Source organism: Oreochromis niloticus, linkage group LG5, assembly GCF_001858045.2.
Source record: "Oreochromis niloticus isolate F11D_XX linkage group LG5, O_niloticus_UMD_NMBU, whole genome shotgun sequence".
NCBI lineage: Eukaryota > Metazoa > Chordata > Actinopteri > Cichliformes > Cichlidae > Oreochromis > Oreochromis niloticus.
Genome location: NC_031970.2, coordinates 5,457,643 through 5,483,249, shown reverse-complemented (window position 1 = coordinate 5,483,249; position 25,607 = coordinate 5,457,643). Strand labels below are relative to the sequence as shown.

General features: G+C 40.1%; 2 protein-coding genes across 3 annotated transcripts in view; both read right to left on the bottom strand.

The window, feature by feature from the left end:
* The window catches only part of LOC106098726 (protein phosphatase 1 regulatory subunit 1A), a 36,386-nt gene extending 19,498 nt beyond the window's left edge, over positions 1-16,888 (bottom strand). For both annotated transcript variants that reach the window (XM_019359371.2, XM_019359373.2), the window contains exons 1-2: positions 16,508-16,888; positions 4,113-4,173 (exon numbers count right to left, since the gene is read on the bottom strand). In XM_019359371.2, the coding sequence (XP_019214916.1) occupies positions 4,113-4,173; positions 16,508-16,588 (142 nt within the window). In that variant the 5' untranslated portion in view covers positions 16,589-16,888. The remainder of the gene's footprint in view (positions 1-4,112; positions 4,174-16,507) is intronic.
* A 4,979-nt stretch (positions 16,889-21,867) lies between these two features.
* On the bottom strand, positions 21,868-24,259 carry npffl (neuropeptide FF-amide peptide precursor like). The gene is made up of 3 exons (XM_003451843.5): positions 23,684-24,259; positions 22,891-23,006; positions 21,868-22,301 (listed from the first exon to the last, which is right to left on the bottom strand). The coding sequence occupies exons 1-3, from the start codon at positions 23,831-23,833 to the stop codon at positions 22,181-22,183; spliced, it is 387 nt and encodes a 128-aa protein (XP_003451891.1). The 5' UTR covers positions 23,834-24,259; the 3' UTR covers positions 21,868-22,180.
* Between the last annotated feature and the right edge of the window lie 1,348 nt (positions 24,260-25,607).

Here is a 25,607-nt window from a genome sequence, read left to right as displayed (position 1 = left end):
TGTGTCAGGTGCCAGGATCCACTCCTACATAAACAAGCTGCTGCTGCTGCTGCTTGTGCTCATTTTATCTGGTTAGAGTTAAAGTATTTCATATATAAGAGTTCCATAAGTGACGCTGCTCTTTTGCATTTGGAGAAATGTGAACACATTTTTAAAAACTAATGCAACAAGCAATGAAAACCTTGAGTCATTAATTAAAGAGCACTAATATTAGAGCTGCCATAGTCAGTAGATATTTATGGAGGTGTGATGTACCATTTGTGCATACTGCAATATTCAATAAATATTATGTGATGAGATTTTTGGGCCACCACTGGGTTTATAATCAAATTTGAGATAGGGTAGAAAATCTCTCATAGACTTTCAATATGCTAATCAGCATGTAATTTCAGATGCAGCCATTATGGCAAGTTTAATTTACTGTAATGAATCAAATATTTCTTTTTAATTTCACTCAGGTCTCCTCGTCTCACCCTAAGAGTAAGTAAAGCTCTTCTTCAGAGAAAAGTGAAGTAAAATTCGTCACTCGCTTGTAATGAATTCAGTTTCCTCATTATTTAGCCTGCAGTCTGCGTCCCAGTTTTGTATAGCTGTTCCTCTGATGTGCTTTTGGGGTTCACAGTGCACAGGACAGAGCAATCTGCAGCACATTAAATAATGCAGGAATCTGTGTGATGTGGGGCACAGCAATTCTGCACCAGCACAGCTCCTCTCCCTCATCGTCATGTGTGCTCCCCATCCCCCTTTCCGTTGCACATCCGTGTTCTGTCTCACACACGTACAACTGTCTCGGGCTCTGATTACATTTCTGTCTCTGATTTGATGTCAGTCTTTGCCGCTGCTAGTGAGGATCACAGGTAGCAGAAAAGACAAGAGTAGCTTGTGGGGCTGGAAAGTAAAGCCAATGGATAAATGCCTTAAGCCTGCCTGATTTTTAACAGCCAGCAGGGGGTGAATCCTTTGGTTACATAAAATAAAATAAAATAAAATAAAATAAAATAAAATAAAATAAAATAAAATAAAATAAAATAAAATAAAATAAAATAAAATAAAATTGGAGTGCTTAAAAGTTTATGGGAAACCAGACAGCAGCTATGTTATGTTTATAAAATAAAAGCATCAATTGTGTTCAAAAAGAAGATTATCCAGGGTATTCTAATGCTTTTAGCCGGCGAGCCTGCTGAGCTCTCAAAGTCACTTCTTGCTCTTTACATCCTGTTTTGAAACATCAAGAGGCCAACAGCTAAAAAAGCTCCAGTCGAGATGTCACGACTCAGTTTCACTAACCAATGGCTGATTTTATGATGGCTGCTTTTTTACTGCCTGTGGTCAACACTGGTACCCAGTTTTTTCCACAAAAAAAGAATAAAAAATATATATTTTTGACTATCTGCTTTCTATATTATTACACCCTAAATACAGATAAATAGAAAACACTTTATAATTCCCTGAGGCGAAGTTATCAATCTCTCTGCTCAGTTAGATCTCAGTTAGTGGTTTTTAAAGTGGTGTGAAAGGAACACTAGTGATCTACAAACCACAGCAAGGAGCCATGAGAATAATTTGCTATAAATCATTATTATAAAATCATAGTGTAGAAATGAAAAGTGCGTACTTATAAATGGGGACCATTGTGACAATAACACTACCTGTATGAGGCATGTAGTGCAACAGTGTCTTAGCAGTGTGCGTCACAAGATGTGTCTGAGTAAAAAACTGTCAACGTGTATCTGTCAGGAAATCACTCACTTCTCTCTGGGTACAAAAAACTATCGCTGCTGCTGCAGGAATAGACCAGCTTAGCAAGCTAACTGTGCTTTACTAAGGACTATTTGAGTCATTTCTCATTTTAAGTGACACTAAGGCAAAACAAGGTAAATCCATATTATGGGATAAGTAGAAAACTTTCTCCCCTGTAAGGTTCTGTGGAACCTAAGAGACCTTTTGGTCTGTAGTACGTTTAATAAGTTTAGAAAGAAATTTTTTTTAAAAAAGACATTTAAAATCAGAAGCCTGCAGTCAGTATCATCTATCGGGTGTTCCCTTCAGGGATCAGCACAGCGGCTCATCTGCCTCCATCTCCAGCTCCACCTCCTGTCTTTTTGTTAGTGCCACCATCTCCAAACCATACATCATAGCAGGTCTCTTGTAAACCTTCCCCTTCTCTCTTGCTCCTGTCTTTCTGTCACAAATCACCCCTGACACTCATCTCCACCCACTCCACCCTGCCTGCACTCTCTTCTTCACCTCTGCTGTGTACTGTTCATTGCTTTGGATGGCTGACCCCAGGTGTATCAGCTCATTCACCTTCACTACCTCTAATACCTGTGACTTAACCTTTCCACCTGTCTCCCCCTCATTCACACATACATATTCTCTCTTTTTTCTCCAGTCCCTGGAATCAGTATAATAAATATAAACGTAAGCAAATGACACTTTTATGTTTTCATGTTTTGTCCATACTTATTCATACTCCTATTCCTTTATTTCTAAAATGACTTTGCCCGCTGCACTCCTCTGCACACCCTCTTGAGTTCCTTATTTTTCTTTTCTCGTCTCTGATCTATAAAGCAAAGGGGATTGTTGAGGGTTCGCGCTGCACTTTTATTCAGAGATCAAGGTTGACTTTGAGACTCTGCACATGCTCAGTGTCCAATTACTGACTCAAATAAATGCAGAGGCACATGCACTTATGAGCACACTTTCACAGTGGTTTGCAGACATCAGGCATATCACAGGAAACACTATTCTTAATCTGTTCGAATTAGACTGTTGTTCTTTGCAAGATAAAAAAGCAAAGACATGTCATCTTTCTGTGATAAACTGCTTTCATATGAAGAAAATAATAGTTGTGTTTCCTGTATCTGTCCTCAGCGAAGCAAAACACTTGTTTTTTTTCTTACTCAGCAGAGAGTATAACCCTCAGTTTCCTCACCTAAAAATGACTGTTTCTGCTCCATTCCCTGCTGATCATCTGTTAATTCTGCAGTAGGTCACATTACACACTCACAGAACAAAGCAAAGCAGAGGCAGCGGGGAAGCATGACTCATATAACAGCATAACTCTCAAGAGGTCCAGTGTTGTGTTTGATCATTAGATCCCATGAGAGGACGCGCACGAGGCTGTTTTATCTTGCTTTGTTGCAGCAGGAAGATTCATTTGGTGCATGACAGAGTTTAGATGCAATGTCACAACAAGCAGGAGAAGATATCAGTGTGAAAAATACAGTACTGGAACTGAGGTAATTTGATTGAGAGTGGGCCTGAATTAATTTTGCCCCTCATAGTAAGATTGTTAGTGAAGAAGTGCTTTAAGGTTAGAATTACAGGCTTGGCTGTGAGCTGTGGGAGGTTAGGCATGTAGCTGTGATATCTGTGAAACTGCACAAACTCTATTTGTGCAGTTTTATTAACTCTTCACTTTTCTGATTAAGGGGACACTTCGTTACCATAACATAAAAAAAAGAGACGAAAGCACCTAAACCACCTTTCTCAAGGTGAAAGCCAAAAATGGTTTCACCCAAAATAATGGAAATGGTACCTGAGTGACCTTGAAGCCTTTATGTGCACACACTCGAGCAAAGATGAATGAGTCTGCTTACAAATGACCGAATGGATCAGCAGTGCTTTTTTTTTTTTTATTCTAAGACTGAATTCAGCCTTGAGTAAAAAATGCAGTTATCTCATAATTTTGAATGAGGTCACTCAAAAGGGTGCAAACAAAGAGGACTCTGGCAGGTAAGCTGAGCCTTTCAGCAAAATGCTTAATTCCATTATACGAATATAGTATGGGCTACGGTGCACACACCTGATAAGAGTCCTCTGTAATGTGAATGACTGCTGCTCACCTGTCATTTAGCACAATAAGGGATAAAATAGTTAGCAACACTTTGCAGGTGTAAAAGCACAATATCATCTCTCAGCTGCTTGCTGCTCAAACCAAACCTCTCAGAACTGTATGTATGTCTCCCGTGTGCTTAAAGAAAGCCAACCTCATGATTACAGTCTGCTTTCTTAACAACCTCTGTCATTATGTCAGCCCACAGATAATGAACACAGAGTAAGTTGATGCACAAGTGACAAATATAGTGTGCGTGTTTGGGTTTCCTTACCTGGTGATGATTGATCACTGGATGCCACTAAAGTGGCAGGCGTGGGTCTTCGTCTTCTGATCTGAAAAAGGTCGAAAAATTGACAATTTAAAGTGAGACTTTAATCTTTACTGGACTGAAAAAGACCTCAAGCATTTATGTTTTACCTTATCACAGCCATGCCCATCAATTTTTATGCTTTTTTTTCTACCAATCAAAATGCTAAACAGCAGTGCAGCAATTTCTCATATTTGTTTGCCCGATGATCAATACAGTATCCCTTTTCTCTGTATGACACTGTCAGACCAGCCTGGACCTTTGTGTTTGGTAGTTAAACACTCTGAAGATGCCTTAGCTGAACAACAGCAATCCTGCAGTGCTGAGCACTGAGAGCAGCAGGGCAGCATGCTGCCTCCTACTTGCTTCTTGGCACTTAACATGTGGACTGTGCTATAGACCATTCTGGGACAAAATATGAAAGTACATGCATTTTGTATTTCTGTATGAAACACACTGACTTTACACGTTATTAGCTACAGCTTACTAATATTGTGTGGGATCCCTTTTGTCTTCAGAGCTGCTTTCATCTTACAAACAATGTGCCTGAAACATTCCTCAGAGATTTGGGTCCATATCGACATGATGGCATCAAACAGTTGCTGCAGATTTGTTAGCTGCACATCCATGGTGTCCATCATGTACCACCACATCCTAAAGGTGCTCTATTGGATTGAAATCTAGTGACTGTGGAGGCACATTATCCTAATGAAGGAACCATCAGAACAATCGGGACTAAGGGCCACAAAATGTGCATATCCGCTATATCAGGGGTGGGCAATTCCAGGCCTCGAGTGCCGGTGTCCTTCAGGTTTTAGATCTCACCCCTGGGTCAGCACACCTGAATCAAATGATTAATTCATTACCAGGAGAACTTCACAACATGTTCAGGAGGTCATTTAGCCATTTGAATCAGCTGCTTTGGATCAAGGACACATCTAAAACCTGCAGGACAGCGGCACTCGAGGCCTGGAGTCACCTACCCCTGCTCTATACCATTACACCACTACCTGCCTGAACAGGTGATTCAAACCAAGATTTTATGTTGAAAAATTGAAATTCATCAGATCAGGCAATGCTTTTCCAGTATTTTATCCTCCAGTTTTGGTGAGCGGGTCAGAAATGTAGCTTCGGTGTCCTGTTCTTAGTTGTGTGACAGCAGGTGAGGTACGGTGTTCTGTGCCCATCTGCTTCATTGTCCAACATGTTGTGCATTCAGAGATGCTCTTCTGCATACTTGGCTTGCAATGAGTGGTTGATTGAATTAGTGTTGCCTTCCTATCAGCTTAAAGCAGTCTGATCATTATCCCATGGCCTCTGGCATCAACAAGGCTTTTTCTCCCAGGGAGCTGCTGCTGTATTTTCTCTTTTTCTGACCATATTCTGTAAACCCTAAAAATGGTTGTGCAGGAAAATCCCAGCAGATCAGCAGTTTCTGAAGAACTCGCATCAGCCTGTCTGGTATCAACAACCATGCCACATGTAAAATCACGTTTCTTCCCCATTCTGATGCACGTTTTAAACTTCAGTACATCATCTCGACAGTGTCTACATGCCTAACACTTAGTTGCTGACATGTGATTAGATATTTGAATTAATGAGCAGTTGAAAACGTGCACCTAACAAACTGGCTGCTGAATGCATGAACCACATCAAAAAATGTTAACGACGAAAACATTACATAAACATCATGCCCTTTGTTGGCCGATTATGATATCCAGATATGGTGTGTTTTGTAAAATGACTCAATATGTCCGACACTGAGTATAACGTTTGACTTTTCAATGGGAAAATGTTTCTTCTCAAAGATTTCTACACTTCTGAGCTCATAACACAGACCCACTGGACTGGTGGCTTTAATCTACCCACATTTCCAAAGAAGTCCCACAACCTAAACTGCATTTTCTTGCTGCTGATGCATCGTTTTACACCCAACATGACAGCAAAGACATGCAGTTGTCGAATGAAGTGAGTACAGTACCTTTCTTAGCTTGCTAATTTCCCTTTGGCTTCAAAATCAAATGATGACATTTCAATTATATTTTGTTCATAAAATGGCTGTGATATAGTAATTTAAACAGAGCATGAATTTAAACAGACAGTCAATTATTCACAAACACAGGTGCACACAAAAGCACAGACATAGCAGACAGGGTTGCTGACTAATGCTGCGTGTCATGTCTGCTTCTGTCCTCGGTGCATCTTTCCTAAATGCTGCTCGTGCACTGAAAACAGAGCAGTCTACCTCAGGCTACACAGTGTGGCATCACATGGTAATTCTTGTTACAATTTAAATGGGGTAGTAGCGAAAGACTTCTGAAGATCCAAATTTGATCAAAAATTGGGAGTTTCAACGATATCTTAAGATGTATCAGAGAAAAACAAATACAAATGATAACAAATATGTCAGATGAGAATCAGTGATTAAATCAGTGGCACAGGTTTGAGTTCAAGTCTTCCTGTGGCTGAAAAATGCACAAGCTGTTTTAGACTTTTTTCTTCTGGATTGTTGCTCTATCTGGTCTCTGCAGACTTTGTTATTGCAAAAGCAATATTTCCCCTGAGCTGACTCACATATAATAAATCAGCTATTGGAGCTGTGCACGGGTATAGACCTAAATTGATTAGCTTCACTCCGTAAAGACACGGAATACAGATGTAACTAGCAAAATAATGTGCAGTAATGAAAAATGAGCAGAGTCAGTTGTATCGCTGCAGCAAAGTCTAATTGGGTATTCAGATTTGAAGAGGCTTCATTGCCTTTGAAATCACTACCATGGAGCACAAGAAAGCCCTGAATGAGAGGAGACGCCGAGTGTCTTTTCTTTCTGTTAACATACAGGCAGATATTTTACTGCTTTGAACACTTCACTTTGGAGAAAATTGCTGACCTCATATCCTGAGACACATGCCAGCTTTTCAGTGAGAGCTTCCTGTGACTGCAGCCTTCTCTTTAGGCTTGTGATTTTTTTCATCTCTCTTGTGTTGTATAAATGCTCAAGGTAGTATGCTTTCACAGTAATCGCTGTGTCAACACACAAGCTGGCTCCTCTGCAAACGATTGTGTGAAAATTGTGTCAATTGGATAAGATTTTAGTTGTGCATAAAAACAAATAAATCCAAGCAGCCAAATTGCTAATTTTGTGAGAGTCAGTTCATCCATCTGTTGTCACTGATGCTCATCGAGCTGATATCAGGTGTAAAGCCAAGTGCAGTCTGGACAGGTCAGCAGTCCATCACAGCACTAATACAGAGAGAAGCACAGCCACTGATCCACACCTTTACTTTAGCCGTTCTGCACAAAATGACCTGAGCTGACAAGCAGGCTCAAAACCAGAACTGTTTTGCTGTGAGCCAACAATTCTCACCACTTTACCATTGTGCTCTCTGCCAGTATGCAGGACAGTATCTGTTCAGTAAAAAATCATATACAAAATTAACTGCCAAATAGCCAAGACAACCGAATGAAGCACTGAGCAGTCATCACTGCCCTCTTGTCTGACTGCAGGTTACCGCTTTTCTTTGTTTTCTGTTAAAATCTCACTGAGAAAGCAAAATGTGCACCGATGTGGCCTTACACAGAATGAATGGAAATATTTCAGTACCGCTTGGTGGTTAGCTGATGAGTGCCAGCAGACTAGTCAGCATCTTCCATGCAAACTAGCGATCAAAGCAATCGAAAGGAGGTTTTTGGTCACCTGATGACCACGAGCAGCTTCCAGAAACCCCTCACCAACCGGTTGGAGAATTCACATTTGTCCTTAGGGAGCAGAGGTTGCCAGGTGGTGTGGGTGGCTGGTCTCTAAATCTGTGTGACTGAGACCTGTGTTATACTGCTGATCCCATGTGGAAGGTTTCCTAGGAATAGCACTCAAAACTGCAGCTAATTTTGTGGAATGTCCCTTTAAATGACAATAAATTTTACATTCTCAAAGTAATTTAAGTGATTTCTTCCCTGAAGAATACATATTATCTTAATTGATTTATCTGGTATGTTTGCAGCTTACTTAGCCTCATGAGAAGCAGGGCTCAGAATCAAGAAAGCCACAATAGAAAAATACTCTTGTGTATACTATAAATCTTGCACTAATATTTTAGCCGCGTGTGTGTGTGTGTGTGTGTGTGTGTGTGTGTGTGTGTGTGTGTGTGTGTGTGTGTGTGTGTGTGTGTGTGTGTGTGTGTGTGTGTTTTGTTACCATTTCAGAAAATCCACCCCGCCAGCTCACATTAAAGCACAAACAGGCATGGCTGTGTAGAAGTGATTATTCCCAGAGACATTATTATTCTTCTCACCCGGCAGCAGAGCAAACTCACTGATCCTTCACTCGCACAAATAACCCAGCTTACTGGACTGCTCACCCCCCTCAAAACGCCATGCCTGCCTTTCAATCCACAGTCCGTTTAAAATGCACTTCTGCGCTCTTCACAACAACGAACAAAAACAGCCTTGAAAGTGACGGGTGGGCAGGAAAAGCTGTGCATGCCTGGTATTTCTGATGTGTGGGGAGCGGCCGACAAAACACCTCTGACTGGTAAATGTAGGTCAGGCCACAAGACGGTAGGGTCAAAGTCTTCTTACAACGATGCCCGCGAGTTGTTTGGACGTACAAAAATAAGATTAAAAATGAATAATTACATCCCCCTTTAGATTTTTTCTTTTCCTCTTGACTTAATGATACATGAAGAAAGTATTTTTTTTATAATAAATGATTTCAATATAAGTGAGGCTAATTTTGTAATGCTGGAACAGCAACAGCTATCGTTCAAGCAATGACTGGAAAATGTCTTCTTTTTTTTAAACTCAGCTCTGAATGAGTACAATACTTATTTTAAGACGATGGTCCATGTTGTCCCTTTTAAATGACAAGATGAAAGGCATAATATGTGATCAAACTAACAATGGAACAAAACGCTTCTTTGGACAGTTTTACATGGAGCCTCCTCAAAGAGCGAGACACTTCTCTTCTCACACTTGAACTCTAAAAGCATTTGAGACAATCTATAACAAAATGGAGAACAATTACTCAGTTATGAGCATGCTAATCTCTGCTACCAACTTGAAAGCTGCAAGTTAAAGAGCAATTTTTATAGAGAGCCTGCAGGCTCCCTACCAATCCCCACTAAGTGTTGTCATGCAGGCCATATTTCAGTACACTTTGTCAGATGCCATCACCGTCTCTCCATTACACACATGGTGTCTCTTGGCATTGATGGCTTGACAAATCACCTGCGGCAGCATTAGCCAAAGTAAGAATATTTAAGACCTACAAAGTGCATGTTTCAAAGTTGGAGTGATGCTGTTTGCATAACTTGCAGGTTTGTGCATAACATTAAGTTGCAGGCTTGTGAGTGATAGAATTAATCTCCCCTGTGTTTCTTTTTTGCTGATTATTTGCTGATAATGTTCATGCACTAAAAATGACCTCGTAAGGGCACTAAAAATATTATATTTGGTTACATTTAAGCTTGTTTTTAGTTAAATATCTCTGCACACTGACAAATGTTGAGCTGAGAGTGACACCCCTGTCTTAAAAATGTGATAATCGGATGCAACATGGCACGTACTGGATAGATGAATCCCCCAAAGGCTTTTTAAAAATGTAATTTATTAACAACCAGAGAGTCAGTTACCAGTACACTGGTAAGTTAGCTGACTACATGGCATTGCCAGCTTATTCAGCCCAAATTGACAGATAGCATACAACAAATAAAGCTTAGTTTGGTTTAGAAAAGGCTAGAAACATGATTTCAGCTCCTGTGCTCTGCTTCAGTAAAGTGTAAATGGGGACGTATCTGTGACACTTTGTCTACATTTATTTGGACAAAACTACTCGGAGAAGAAGTTTAAAGATCATCTCAAATCAAAATGTGCATTTTTTTAATTGTGCAAATCAGTAGTAAGTATGGCATTCATCTTCATTAAATAATGTCCACTGATAATCTGCTGTACTTGAAGGTTGTTCCTGGAAATTGCCTCCCTGAGGCAATAAAGGAAAGCTGTTTAATAGCTATGTTCTCAGTAAAGGATGAAGATCACCTGCGTGGGGAACACGAGGACGGACATTGTCTCAGCACTTAATTGTCCATAATAAAATTATTTCAATATGTCACAATTCATCATCGAAACAGGGAATATATTGCTTTCATTTATGAGTGAAGCTTCTTCAAGCGAGCGCTGCTCATATAAATGAAAGATGATGGAGTTTAATATGAGCTCTCTGCATGACAATGAATAAGGTTTGATTGTTACTTTCACTTAAGCCTGCAACAAGCAAAGAAAGTTTGTAGTTTATAACTGAAACAACTCATGTTAATCAGCTTGTAAATACTCCAATTAATTCCTCACTAATAAACATACATCTTCTGTTGTTTTAAGAGTGGTAATAATTTGTTCAGTCAGTGCTAAAGGAATATGTGAATTTTTCTTTTAAATTTTATGTTTCCTCCCGGGGAAAGCCAAGAAGTTCATCACTCAAAATGCAGCTAGAAACACTGGGCTAGCTTTTCCTAGCATAAATACTGAAACAAAGTGAGATAGCTAATGTTCTTTCCTCATCCACAATCGGCAAACCCACATCTCTGAAGATAATTTCCCTCAACGGTAATCCAACAGCAGAAATCAGTCTGGTGTGACTCGATCAGTGCAGCGGGGGAAGTGGTAAAATAATGAGTTGGACTGATGATGGATCAAGGTTTTTCTGTGAGTCAGGACTGCAGTGTTGTCAGGTTTCCTGTTATGCCTTTAGGATAATGAGGTGTTCACAAAGTAGCCCTGTGCTCCAAGCTATGACTCAAAAGTGTCCACGTTCTCGTGTACAGGAGAGCTCCACGGTGGATCTGTCAGAAAACTGCCCAGTCCGATTATGCCAATTATGTGCTCGACATAAAACTCCCCCCTGACTTCCATAAAACCCCCAGGAGAGAACAGATGCTATCACCCAATTACCATATTCTGGATTCAATGTGATGAAATTAAAGCAGAAACAATTTTCTACATCTGTCAGCGATAACTGTTGAACTGCTACTTTAAATAGCCAATCAAGCTATGACCATTACTGTTACAATAAATAATAAATACTAGAATATGTACCTGTATATGTATCTATATAAATGATATGATAAATAATATAAAAACATTGAAAGAACACTAAGAGCAAGTAACAAATATGCACATTATTTTCTGTAGCTCTTGGAAGAAGAATCTCGTTGTGGTGCGCCTGCACTGCACGACTGGGACGACAATATGAGGTCTGTTTCTACACTTGGCTCAGGGCAGGTACGCTCCACAAAATAAGGAAACTGTGAGTTACTGCTTACGTGCAAACTCACAAAAATCATTTTAACATTAGCTGTGTTAGCTAATATTAGAATAAAGTAAAATGCTACTTTGATTTACTGCAAGAGAATCAAAGTACTACCTTCATCCACACTCACTGAAGCAACATAGAGAGAAAATTAAGAAGCAGAATGCCAAGAAAATATTAGATCACACAGAGCTGCACTGATTCAGCTCTGCTGCTCCTTCAGGGCCACAGAATTAGCGAGCGGATAGTGGATAGCGCTGCACATTAAATTCAAACCCCTGTCCTCTCCCCTCGGGCAGGTCGCAGCTGCCGTGCCTAACAACTTTTTGTGGCAGAAACCTTGCAACACAGAAAAACCACCCATCTCAAATCCCAGCCTCCTCCATCTTCTTGGTGTGGTTGTAGTTGCTGCTGTGCAAACCCCCAGCTGCCTATTATGTCACAGAAGCATTAGGTGTGTAAATGTCAGGGGAGTGGGATAGATACCCTTCCTGAGTCCAACGGCTTCTGTTCATGTGACACCATCTGGTCTTGGCCTCTGCCAGGTCCAGTGTCAGATGTAGGGCTATAATATGAGATGATTGTGCTGTATTATGGATAAGAGGAGTGAGCGAGGGTGTGTGGTTTTTTGGGGTTTTTTTGTTTTGTGTTTTGGTGATTAAGGGTCGGAGAGGCTCCTCTGACTGGTGCACAGTTCTCCACGGAGGCTGATTCACCATGCTGGGAGGTGTCAGGTTGCTGGGATTACTGAACCGTGGGTGAAACCCCCTGGTGTGACATTCGTACGAGCTCGTGCAAACACAAACACACATTTCCTTTCTTTTTTTATTATATCGGGTATTCCCTTTGTTTATTTTCTTTCTCTTTACATCTGTCTGATTTGTTCCTCTGTCTCATATACACCCACACAAAGACAAACACATAAATAAATATATATTCAGTATATATAACCACACACTTGGGCGCCAGCTTGCCACACAGGCTGAACAGGCCACTCGTAGAGGTCTTAGAATAAATTGAAAATGTAAAGCCCCAGTGGCAATCAGGCAAGCTTTTGGTCATGCTTACTGAGGCTGTGAGCTAAGAACTCTCTTGAGTCTTTGCAGAAAAAGTAAAGCAAGTTTAACTCATATACACCTAAAAGGAGATCTGTCTGCCCGTGAAAGAAAGCAGGTAAACACAAGGCTGCGAGCCGTTTAAGTCTTAGATTGAACGGCTGCAGCCTGGGATCAGACGTGTAACTGAATAAATACAGACGGTGGACACCAACTCCCCAACACTCAGACACAAACAAGACAGACACATGAAATTATGTCTGCATCCTACAGATACCCTTGCAAAGCTGGACGTTGAGAAAAAGAACATACACTGCAGAAATTTTGAGAGTGTGAAGCGTGACCAGATCCCAACAGCCTCAGTTTGACACAAAGATTGTTTGTTTGTTTGTTTACTAATGGAAGGTATTCAGATAAGTTATAAAACTCTATAATCTCCAATTATCTCTATATTTTATAGAGATTACAAGAACCCTGATGTTTGAAGCCCTGTTGCAACCCTAATCTGGTTTTTTAGACTCAGTAACTGTTAAAATTATTGCAAACTTCTTCTCTAATGGTAATCATTTATGCCATAACAGCACAGCACAAAGAGTCATTTGTGTGAATACAAATACCAGTGTAATACCTGTCATGCAATATGTAAGTTCTATAGCAGTGCAACCCAACATGTTTTCACCTTACCTTTGAAAAGTGGCCATTTTTATTACATTTAAAATCAATTAAAAAAATCCCAGCACCTGTGATACCTCGTGTTCATTATTACAACAGTATAATGGACCCCCTCTTGAACTTTTACCCATGCTGCCTGAAGGTATTTCCATTTTATGGTTCTGAATCATTATATTCCACCGCACTGTACTGCTGAAGTTAGCTACTAAGAACATTTCTCATATTTTGAAGGCGCTACATGATTTAGCAAAATAACCATTTGAAACTAGTTGGCAGTGTTTCTTATTTGTAAATCGGTCGTCCAGCCTGGGTACAGAGTGAAAGACTAATCAAGCTACCATTTAGTAACTGGCTCCCTCCCAAGTTTCCCTCAGGATAACTGGTGCTCACGTCTCACGGTTTTATCTAGAAAATGAATCATGGGAAGTCTTGAGGCTGAAATGATAGCAATCTATTCTCAAATTTTAAAGGGTAAGAGCCCGGCTCGCTGGCTGGGAGCAAACGCAGAACTGGTACTGTTTATCCAAATGATATTCCCTGAACTTATAGTTTGATGATAGCGGTCTTAAAGATATTAAAGTGGCTTTAAGTAGTGAACATTAAACTCCTGAACAAAAAAGTGCCACTGACTTTTTTTCAAGACATCATGGGTGGTGCTAACTTTTGGTTAGCCTAAAAGTCAGGTTTGTCCTGCTTGACCCTGGTTTATCCAGGTTATTCCAGGTACCCTGTAATTTGTCACCTGCCTGTAGTAAAGTGTTATTCTTAAACATAAGAAAAAAAGGATATGTGGACAGCACTGCCCAATATATCCAAAATCTACCACAGGTAATAAGCTAGCTTTAGATTTAGCACATGTTTAATACGTATGTTGGGTCTGAACTTAGACCCCGCTGACCCCAGGACTTATTCCCGTGAAAGAAAAACAAGGCAACAGCGATCGATCGATTTACTTGCAAGGGAGGCCTCGTCGGTGTCTACCACAAAATGACCCCAAATCCGGCCTCCGCTTGCTGCCTTTTATTGGGAAAACAGTTCACACAATACACATCACAGCAAAACAACGCCCACCATAAAATCCCCCCAAATGGTTCTAAGACAAAGCACTGTATGTATATGTGTGTGTGTGTGTGTGTGTGTGTGTGTGTGTGTGTGTGTGTGTGTGTGTGTGTGTGTGTGTGTGTGTGTGCTCCTGCTGACCAAAAGGGTCATAAAAGCAGGAAGCAACATCACAAGAAACAGATCTTCCAGATAGGATGTATCTGCAATAAAAGCCTCTCCAGCCAGTCAGAGACAAAGGAATTCCTTTCATCACAGAGTTAAAACAATATAGAGATGGTAAGCATAAAAATGACAACATTTAACAATTCACTTTAACAACGTATACATATGAAATCATTCAGCCACTCCTGGTGCCCTTTAAATTGGGTATTTTCATAAGAGACCAACTCTGATAAGGACAATATAGTTTATCAGAGAGAACAGTTGTTAAACCCCAAAATTAAGGCAGTTGTTTGGTATTTGGGTAAAGTCCCAGGAAAAAGCTCTCTAACTAATAAAAGCTTGATATAGCTTTGCCTTGTTCAACTTTACCCACTAAGTTTAACACAGTACATAAGTAAATACACCACTTCTAGATTTGTGACTTTTTATGTGTTGCTAAGGAGGCGTTTACTCTAAAAGCTCAACATCAAGTCATCAAACACTTTGTAGAAGTGACACTGGGATCATGTGACCAGTGCAGCTTGATCTTTTACTTATGATGGTTTCAATTGCATGTCAAAGATCATAATAGTGGCTTTAATAGGTGAAGATTAGCTTCCTGAACAAAAATGGCAATTTTTCTGCAATCATCCAGCAACAATTGATTTTGTTATCGAGGGATCCTGGGAGGAGCTATCTTTTGGGTTTGCCTACAGCATTATTACAACAAATCACTGCAGGGGCCGTGGCTCCAGGTTCGTCCTGTAATTTGCCTGTTTGTCAGAGAGTGCTCTTATTCTTAAACATTGCATTTAATTAGTTCTCCTTTATATAAGAAGCACAAATTGTTTCTCCATTCATGCAGAAGTAGACACCAAACCAGACTGGAAACGGCTCCAGATTTTGTGCCATCTGTCTTATTTTGCTGTAAACAACTCTGTGTGTGTATGTCAAACTGATGTTACGCTGACCGAAATGCATGTACACACCAGCAGATGCAGCCATCTCATATTCAGTTTCTCATATCTGAGACTTGTAATCATACATTCTCCACCTGCTACAGTAGATCTATGTCTTAACTTAACTCTTGAACAGAAATGTCCTCACAAGAACAAACTCTCTCTCTCTCACACACACACACACACGCACACACACACACACACACACACACACACACACACACACATCCATAACATCAACCTTCCCTTTGGGTCTCATAGTATCAGCGAGGGAAAAAGTAGTGAGAGCGGGAAAAGCAGCGAGTGAGACAGAGTGTAGACTCCTAAATCCTTGCCAGCTTTACTTGAGCTTCATTCATTATGAATGACCTGTCCTGTTCATGTTATATTTATAAAAATGAGAAAGTGGGACACCTCTTTTCACTATATTCCCAACAGAAGGATGGATTGCACTCACTAAGCTCCTTCAGACACTAATAGGAGTTCACTTTTCTTATGTCATAAAGTGGTGTTTGCCACAAATCAAGTTGAGTTGTGCAGTTAAATTACCTTAGAAGAAAAAGTCCATTAATGATGAATGAGTTTAATTCATTCACCCTGTCAGCATTTCATTGCTGTAGGATACAAGCAGTCAGTCACTAAAAAAAACAGTGACCTCCTAGAGACATCAATATACTGCGGCACCCCTCTTAACCACCGCTGAGATATTATGCATCTCGGCAAAGCCGCTCACTGTGAGTGCAGATGGAAAAATCAATTATGAATTCATCATCTTCACATTAGAGCTGTATTCAAAACATACGTCCTGCTAATTAGATGCACAGAAGAAAATGTGGTCTACTCGAAGCAGCAGTTACTCATCAGTGTATACTACAGCATTTGGGATGCAGGATGCTGAGCTGCTCAGCTCTGACTACACCTGCTTGCTTTGACAACTAGATTACATATGTTTTAAATATGTGTTCAGAGACTGTGCAAAGTGTTACAAGTATACAGTAATTTTTTTCTTGCATCTGCTCTAGTCATCTTGATTTTTTTTAAAAAGTGGGAGTACTACTCTCATCGTGTCTCACTGATGGAAAGATGCAAATCCCTTATAAGTCCCATATTACCTACACCTCATGCTCCTTCCACCTTTCTTCCTGCCTCCTTTCCCTCCACCTTACCTGTTCAGCTGCCTCTGGGTCCAAGTGGGTGTCCAGTAGAGGGACGGTGAACTGTATCTTCCTAGGGCTTCCAGTTTCCATGGTGGCACTGTCTGTCAGAGAGGAAAACGGGAGGAAGAAGGGGATGATCGAGAAAGGAGAATCCGTACGGAACAAGGAGGATAAAGAGCTGAAAAATAAGTGAGCTCTAGCTTATTAAAAAAGAATCAGATTGTTTGAGTTTCTCTCTGACTCTTTTCTTACTTTTGCCTTTAAACACACTTTTCCCTAATTGCCTTGTTGTTTCTTGGCACCCGGTCTCTAATGATTTTCCCTATCTTCAGCACCTGCTAGTGTCTATTCTATCTTCCCTCTCTGTCTCTCCAGCCTCTCAATGCTCAAGCAAGGGCATTCTCTGCAAGGAACACCTCTCCTTCACTCTCATTCGCTTTCACACCAAGTCCCACCCTCTTTTCACGTTTCTTTCCGTCTTTATTGGCTGTCTGAGCTCTGGGCTGTTCTGCAGCAGCCCCTGCACAGACGAGAGAGCGAGGATGACAAAGGCATGCTCTCTCGAAGGGTAGAAATGAGTAGGATTTATCCAGCCTCTTCTTCAAGAGTATTTTTAAAATCACCTGCCTACACATGCTTAAAATCAGCCTACGCTGTATTTTAGATACAAGTGGTCTCATTCAGAATGAGGTCAATACAGGCTGACATCTACACATATATAAATTTGTTTGTTGGTTCATTTAACACATGCACTGTGTTCATTACTGAACAGCTCTGTGCATAGTCCCTACACGGATGGTACAGTTACCTGGGAATCATGCAGTATAATGCAACTCTGAGCCAATATTGAGTATGTGAGAGAATAATCTGAGCTTATAGAAATAAAAACACATGGTTATGCACACTAAACAGTTCTTTATTTGCTGTAATGTTTTTTTTAACAAAAATGTTTTTCTCAGACTTCTGCAGATTTCTGCCTTTTGTTTGATACGTCCTGATGTAGGATCAGTTTGAGGCTGTGATGTGTGTGTGTGTGTCCTGTGTTTGATGATTTCTTTGTTCATCACTGGCCAGGCTTGTCCTGTCTGACGCCTGGCCAGCACAAGCTTTATTGATTGTCTCTTAGCCCCAGTGTCCCCACACCACATGTCCACTGGGCCCCGATACCTGACACCAGCCAAGGAGCATACGGTGTGTCAAATGTGCAGTGCTTTTTGGGAGTGAAATAAATATCAAGCGTGACGCTTTTAAACTCTGCTCTGTTTCAAGATAAATTTCAAGCAGGCGTGAAGAGCAAACTAAACTTTAACTCCAAACTAAATATGAAAATTCTTAATATTTCTGAAGTACAGTCTAGTGGAAGAAAGCACTCTCACATTTCAAAAGACCTCGCAATACCTTTTTACGCATCTCTACTTCCATTTCAGCGTGAACAGTTCATCCAGAAACAGCAGACAACAAAGGAGCTCAGCAGGAATGAAGCAGCCACATGGGATGCACCATTTGCATCTTTTACAATAACCATTTGTATTTCGCTATAATTCCTCATTTTAAAAGCTTTGGATTGGATGCTAGTCACTCAAAACAGTCTAAACATAGAGAATATTTTGGTAAATAATCACATCTTTAAAAAAATCATGTAAAAATGAATAAAAAGAACAACAGAATCCTTTGTTTTAATCTCAGAGTGTCTTGCTGTGGTGGGATTGCATATTTCTTTGTCTTGTAGCTGGTAGTAAAGGAGGGAGAGCAATAATAAAAAGCTGCCAATGTAATTAGAGCCTTTACTGAAAAATGTCTCTGTCATCAAAGCAGAAAACTGTGTTAATAAGGGGCCGCGTGCTCTATGTGAGTGTGTTTGTGAGAGACAACAGCTGGCTGCACGTTTTCCAGAGCAGCCTCTGATGTGAGCAGTGAACCAAGGACAAAAGCTTTGTCTCTGCTGCTCCTTCACATCAGCAGAGTTTCTCTAACTCTTTTATTGAACTTTCAAAGGGAAAAGGCCTTAGCCAGTCACATAATAATTTAATTTAATTAATAGCTATTAATTAAATAGCTTAAAAGCTTATTTGAAAGTTTGGAGCATACAGCCATGGAGAAACAAAAATATATCCCATGATTCAGTATGTAGCTTGTAGAACCTCCACTGCTTGAATGAATAATTTTCTTCATCAGTCTCTCGTGTTATTGTGGAGGTATTTAGGCCCACGCCTTGTTTCTTAAGTTCATTGAGGTCTCAGGACATTTATTTATGAACAGCTCTCTTAAGGTCCTGGAACAGCATTGAAGGTCTGGACTTTGGATCACTGCAACACTTTGAATCTTCTTTTTCTGTCATTCTGTTTGAGATTTGCTGCTGTGGTTGAGAATCTGAATTATTTAGTGCTTCTAATTTAATCCAAAATAAGAAAGGAAAACAATTCAATCTGCCTAAAAATACTACTTGAACCTCTGAAACCAATTTAAGTCTCAACTTCTTCTTTAAATAAAGTGTAGACCTCCTATACTTTTTTTAAATGCATGCTGTCACTTTCTTACCAGATGTAACAGCAATCTTCTTAGGTTTTTTTCAGTAGTTAAAGCTTTGTGTACTTTAATACATCCACAACTTTAGTGTAAATTTAAATATGCTTAATTTGACTTAAGTTGACAGTTAAAACAAGTAAAGAGTTGACAGGTAACACTAACAGTATCGTTCTTTAAGACAAGGCGGGGACATGGAGAAAAACTGTTGCCTATTTTTAGTCTTTCCAACATTATTTATATTGTATATATAGTGAAATGTTAAAGGTGCAGCTCAAAAATTTCCACTGTGAGCAGCAGAGGACAGATTCCCATTTAACCTTAAAGTTACCTTTGCTTTTCTTTCCAAACAAGATCATTTGATCACACTGTAGCCATTAAAGCCTGTTGTGTGTGTGACAGATTGTGCTGTGTCACGGTCATGACCACTAATGGCTGAGACCTCCCTCTTTGCTGTTCAAGATGGCTGCCATCCAAGATGATGACCATGAGGGAAAGTGGAAGTGTGGAGGTCGAGTAAAGGTCATCAAACAGAAAAGAAAGGTTTCTGTGTGTATGTGTGTGTGTGTGTACCTGTTTAGGCATTTTTGTGGGGACCAAAAATAGGGGAAAATTATGTCAATTAGATGTCCTCACTAAGATATGAAAACGAGAATGTGTGTGTGCGTGCGCGTGTGTAACAGTGCTGCACACAGGAGCTGCCTAAAGCAGTCTTTATACCCAGTGTATCTGTCAGTCAGTCTGGGTTTTCGATCTCGCTCTCTTTGCGTCTTTCTGCTATAATTACTGCACACACAGATGTTTTGCCTGAACCCCCTGCAGACTCATGAAATTCAGATGAGCCGACTTTCTTTAAGTCAGCTAAGCTGATGAGAGGCTACAGCTGTGTGGACAACAGCACCTGCTCTGCCTCTGTCGTTTTCTTTTGTCTCAATATGGTTCTTGTTATCTCACATTTATGTCTCATTGTCAAAGCTGGTATGAAGACAGATATAAGTCAAGAACAGGCCACGCATATCTTCAAATGCAAGTGAAAGCAGCTGAGGGCGTGTGGGGTGTTCCATGAGCTTAATGTGAACATTTAAGCAATCGCAATTTCCAGTCTACACAGGCCGCATCTGACAAACTGCAGTCCCTCTAATGACTAATGTAGTCCTGCTCTGACAGCGGTTCAGTATAAACTCTAAAGCTACATGTGGTTCCTTCTATTCACATGTAAACACAAGATGATGATGACCAACTTACTTAAAGATGCTTTGAAACAGCAGCCCTTAAGGCAGTGCTGCTCATATTTCATATACAGTCTCTGTTTATGTTTGATAAAGTACTCATATTAACAGGTAAATACTATCAAGTGCACTTAACTTAATTTGGCACAGAGTATAAACATGATGTCATAGCTTTGCATTATTTTCCCGTTTTATTTTGAATTTACTCAGTTTGACTCCAGTCATCCTCACCTGTAATCAGGGCTGTCTGTGTGCACAGGTTCCCTTTGTTCTGTGCCACATTGTCTTGTTACGCTCTGCGGTCAGTCTTACCTACTCGTTTGTAACAAGGTTTTCATTTTTATGGTTCTTGTTTGTTTGTTTGTTTGTTTGTTTCATTTCTAATTAGAACTGTAAAGATCAGAGTCCTTAAAACTGAGAGAGGCCCGGAGCAATCTGCTCAAAACTGTGATGTTCATGTTAACAGATTAAACCATAAAGAAGAATTTAAAGTTAAATTTGATTAAAAATAACCAAAATAATAATAAAATGATTAAATCATTGGCCACCAGTCTTAAGAAATCAACCACATTATTTTATTTTGTCTTCTGGGGTGTTGCAGCAGAACGAGAGCTTGAGGTTATAAAAGACTCATTTTAAGTGGGATTGACATGCTTTCCTTCCCAGTAATTAGCTGTGGACACCAGTAATGTGTAGAGTAATTGCATGTTGCTGTGTTTTAATTAGTGCACAGGCTTATTGCATGCTGCTTCCCCAGGTGGCCTGTAAATAAGCCACAGACAGCAGCACTGCAAGTCTGCAGAGAAGTGCTGACCATCACGGCACACTGAACAGAGGATTTCCATCCTTATCCCACTACATTAACCCCGCACGGTGCTGTGTTTGTAAAGAAATGGAAAAATACTTACATAACTATCATATTCCATTAATCCCTCTGTGTGTGGTCTTCACTGCATTTACATTCCCCTGATGTTTAAGTGAACCAGCGCAGACACATTACAGTTATGCTCTTGTTTATGGCCGAGCAGATGTGAGTTACTGGCTGCAGATCCAGCAAATATAACACCGTCCTGCAAACAAACAAAACATATACCATTTGTCCTCTGATGGAATTTAAAATACGGAAGGCAGATATAAAAAAAACACTAAGTGCTAAAATATGAACTGTAAGCTAAATGATTTTAAGCTCATTTATTAGTTTATGAGCTGATAAAACAGTTACAATAAAAATAATAAATGTTGGCTGGTTATAGATTCTAAAATGCAGAATTCACCATTAGCTTTTTTATTTATAATCATCTATACAAACTTTTTATTGTATTTATCATATTGTATATTTAAGTGGAAGATTTTTGGGGATTTGAGAGTTTTATTTGGACAAACAGGACACTTTAAGATTTCACCCTGGCTTGAGAAAACTCGGAATGGCCATTTTTACACACATTTCATAAACTAAAACATGATTAGCAACAAATTAAGTGGTCATATTTAAATGAACTCAACAGCTGGATTTATAAAATTTCCACATCTGTTTGTTCCCACCTTTCTTTAACGGATTACTGTGTTATGATATTTGAACACTGATAAGAGTGAACACAATTACACGTGAAATTAGCATTACAAGATTAAAGTTCTTTTATTTGAACGGAAGAACAACAAAAACATAGCAACTAACAATTTACAACAAACATTTTCAGTCCTTAACATGCTGATCCAAACAATCACCAGTTAACATGCTTCGCAGTGTTGGAAATTCAAAGAAAGTAACAACAATCATAATCATGGAAAATGAATATTGTGTCATTTTTCACTGGACACGAGGTGTGAGGTCAAGCCTAATGGGCTGGAACTTCGAGTGGAACAAATCTAGTATCTCTATAACTCTCAGCTGCTTGACCTTCCACCAGGGCAACACAGCGTGCCTGCAACATTACTTCTTGCCAAATCTCTGGGGCACGGCCATACTCCAGATCTGACCGGGGGCAGCCTCCCAGTCACGGGAATGCATCTGATCCTCCAGCACAACCTGCCCTCTGGAGCTGCGGCCAAACCTGTGAGGGGAAAGCACCAGGAGTGGGAATTATTTTCAACTGCAAACTATGATTTTAGATAGATAAACATCTGTAAGCACAGACCAGAAAATATAAAAGATTGATGCTGATGTTGTAGTCTTAGCTGGGCCTTAGTTACATTTGAGCTCGAAGGACTGTTACAGAGGAAGCGACAGTATAAGGCAACCGTTTTAGTAAGCCCTTGAAGATGAGAGGATTTAATGATCCCAGCGTTGCCATAAGGGGATCGTTCTGACTCTGAACGATTTTTACAAATGGACTTTTCAAGTACATAATGGGTCATTTTGATCTTTTAAAATTCAGATATGGAAAGTAGTTGCAAATGGCTAAATGGATTTTCCTCTTCCTGTCTTCCAGTACACGGTGCGATCTACTGTATATCATAATCCCTTTAAATAGCTACAAACTACTCACATATGGTGTATTTTTGCAGAAAGAATGGGTAAAAAATGATTTGGTGACAAGCCCAATGTACGTCAGTGAACTGCCTATATTAGTGTTTTTCTGTAAACACATCTGAGAGAAAACTTGAAATGTAGATTCATACAGGCACTGTGATGCCACTGACCTCTGTGGCTGATGGAGGACAGACTCCCTGGCTTCTCTCTGGGCTCCGTGCAGCAGGGCTCTCAGCAATGAAGTCAGCACGCGATCATCAGTGTCGCTATCTCTGTTTTCACTCTCCTGGAACACACCAGGACACATTTAAGGCTACACAAGAACACACAGCATTGTGTCAAACTTTCTTCTTTTTTAAAATAAAACATGAAGAACATCACAAACTTAAGGGGCTGATGACTCCAACCAGTCTGTCCTGCAGTGGCAAAAAGCCTTGAGATGTAGATATTAAGGCACCAAGGATAAGAGATGTACACGGTGCACATCAAAATATCCATTCGCTTCATTTTTATGCAAAGTAAAACCCAGATCTGTCTGTCCCTGCATGCCACAAAGAGAAAATCTAGTACTCGTGATCTCCTTGTCCTTTATCTGATTCGCTATCCTGCCCCCAACTATCTGCTCACACCAGAATATATAACAGTGTATTTCACACTGTTGCGTGAAGAGGAACACCATCTGAAATCTAAATGGGCTGTGTGATTTATCCTGTCTCATTTGATAAAAGGCTCAAGTCGCATTTACATACAATCCTCTCAGAAAATGTTGGCATGTACCAGAGCAGGCAGTCCATATTTAAATCAGGCACAAAGTATGCATATTTTAAAAAATAACTGCATGTGTCTCAGCGATAGGATTTCAATTTTAAAGCTTCAAATTATCTTGGACCTGACATAAAGTAGATTGTCGACATGTAAGTGAAAAGAAAATTAACAAGTTTGTCAGTGGTTTGATTGTCTCACCAGCCCCAACAGGCGGTCAGGCATGTTCTCCTCTGAGCTGCCAGGCAAGATGTCATTTTTGTCCAGACCGCCTTGGATATGAAGAGCCTGACTGACGCCAGCCATCGCCATAATCAGTGCCAGAAGAGTCACCGCTGCAGCTGTGTCCATGTTCTCAGACTTGAGAGGAGGTCAGACAAACACTGATGACAAATAGAAAAGAAGAATGAGAAGGAGATGGCTGTCTAAGCAGACTTGCTAAGAACGTCTTGTTTTTGTGGTGTCCTGGCTAACTTCAGTGCTGGTCACATCCTCAGTGGGTCTTATATACACCTCGTGGTCACTGGCTGGACGTCTCAGGAGAGCTGAAGAAAGATGCTACTGTACAAAGGGGAACAGGGGACAGGATGGAGGAAGAGACTTAACTAGGTCCATTTAGCTCAGATCAGGGCATTAGTGATGACTTAGCACCAGAGTGTGTTATTATGTGGCCCTCAGGGTCGTGCAACACAACTTACAGTTATTAAACAAATAAATCCGTGCAAATGGACTCCGATCCACCCATCCCAAGGTAATGCACAGTGCGTATACAATATAAAACAGATTAGTCACCTGACTTCAGTTATACAGGAAGAAATTCAAAGCACACACTGTATTCAGAAGAACTGCAAAAATTACCAAAACAACAAAAAAAAAAAAATGCATGTCAGATCGTCTTCTGTATGAAACAAGCTTTCTTTGTAACTACCCGCCCTTTAATCCTACTTTCTTCTGATTGGCTGCCCCTGACAAACAAAAGTTTTGAAGAGCAGGTGGGTGGAGCTTCTGCGCTCACGGCTAGAGCTGTGGACCTATGATGACCATATTATGGATCTCCCTTGCATGCACTGTAGATTATTTGCTTTCTCTAAAGCTTTATTGACATGAATGTAAAGTAAACCTTGGGTCAATAATAAGACTCTGGCTCATCAAACCCTTTGCTTACACAGAGTTTTCTTTAACAAGCAGATCAGGGGGTTTTAGAAAGAAGCTTTCCCCCAAAGGAACCGATGCCTTAAAATGAAACACTTCATCTGTTAAACGTCAGCTCGCTTCCTTCAATTATCTTTCCAAGTTTTTATTAGTGAGAGTGACACTTGCAGGGGTAGTTGTTCAGTTTAGTGTTGCCTCAGTGTGTGTGTGTGTGTGTGTGTGTGTGTGTGTGTGTGTGTGCGTGTGCGTGTGTGTGTGTGTGTGTAATAATTAGTCACTTCCACATTACTGGATTCAACATCAACAGATTTGGCTCATCAAAGTGCCTAATGGGTGACAATCCGCTTAAGCACGCACGCACATACAGCCTCTTTTTGACTACTATGGCAACCAGGATGACATCTAAGGGATTCTGAGAGTATTAGTTTTCATTATTGAGATCAGAAGCTTTTACAGGAAAATCAAAGTTACTCACTCTGACTCACAGAATAGAGTTTATACCATTTCTAATAAGAGGATAAAAATAAGCCTTTGTTTAGTTTTGTGTGATCCCATTGCTCAACCATCCAATCATCCATCCATTTCTTACGTCTATCCCAGCTATCACAGGGCCAGGGAAAAGGAAAACTGTGGTCATACGTGAGTTCATGTCTTTTATGCCTTTCACTGGTTTTCCAACAGTGTTTTGGAAAATGTTTTATTTTTTTCAGTGAAAAACATGAGGTCAGTATAGGTCTGAGATATGTTAGCCACTGATTTTGAAATACTTTCAATTTAATTCAGTCTTCAGTGGCTACAGGTGTATCTAACAGCTGCAGAGGCCGTTTAGCATAAATATAAAAGAAATAAGTTGCTGGAAGCTAGCTCTGTTCAGAGCTTTTTACTCTGGGTTTTTGTAGCACTAATAATCACAACATAGCATGATAATAAGAAAGGTAGTTTAAAAAAAATCATACATACATTTTTTTTTTGA

What these genes read in the sequence shown, in the direction of transcription:
- npffl (XM_003451843.5), bottom strand. Translation starts at nt 23,833, where the DNA reads ATGGACACAGCTGCAGCGGTGACTCTTCTGGCACTGATTATGGCGATG. An exon ending in CTGACCGCCTGTTGGGGCTG is followed by an intron (nt 23,007 to 23,683) that starts GTGAGACAATCA and finishes GGTGTGTTCCAG; the next exon opens with GAGAGTGAAAACAGAGATAG. An exon ending in GTCCTCCATCAGCCACAGAG is followed by an intron (nt 22,302 to 22,890) that starts GTCAGTGGCATC and finishes TTCCCCTCACAG; the next exon opens with GTTTGGCCGCAGCTCCAGAG.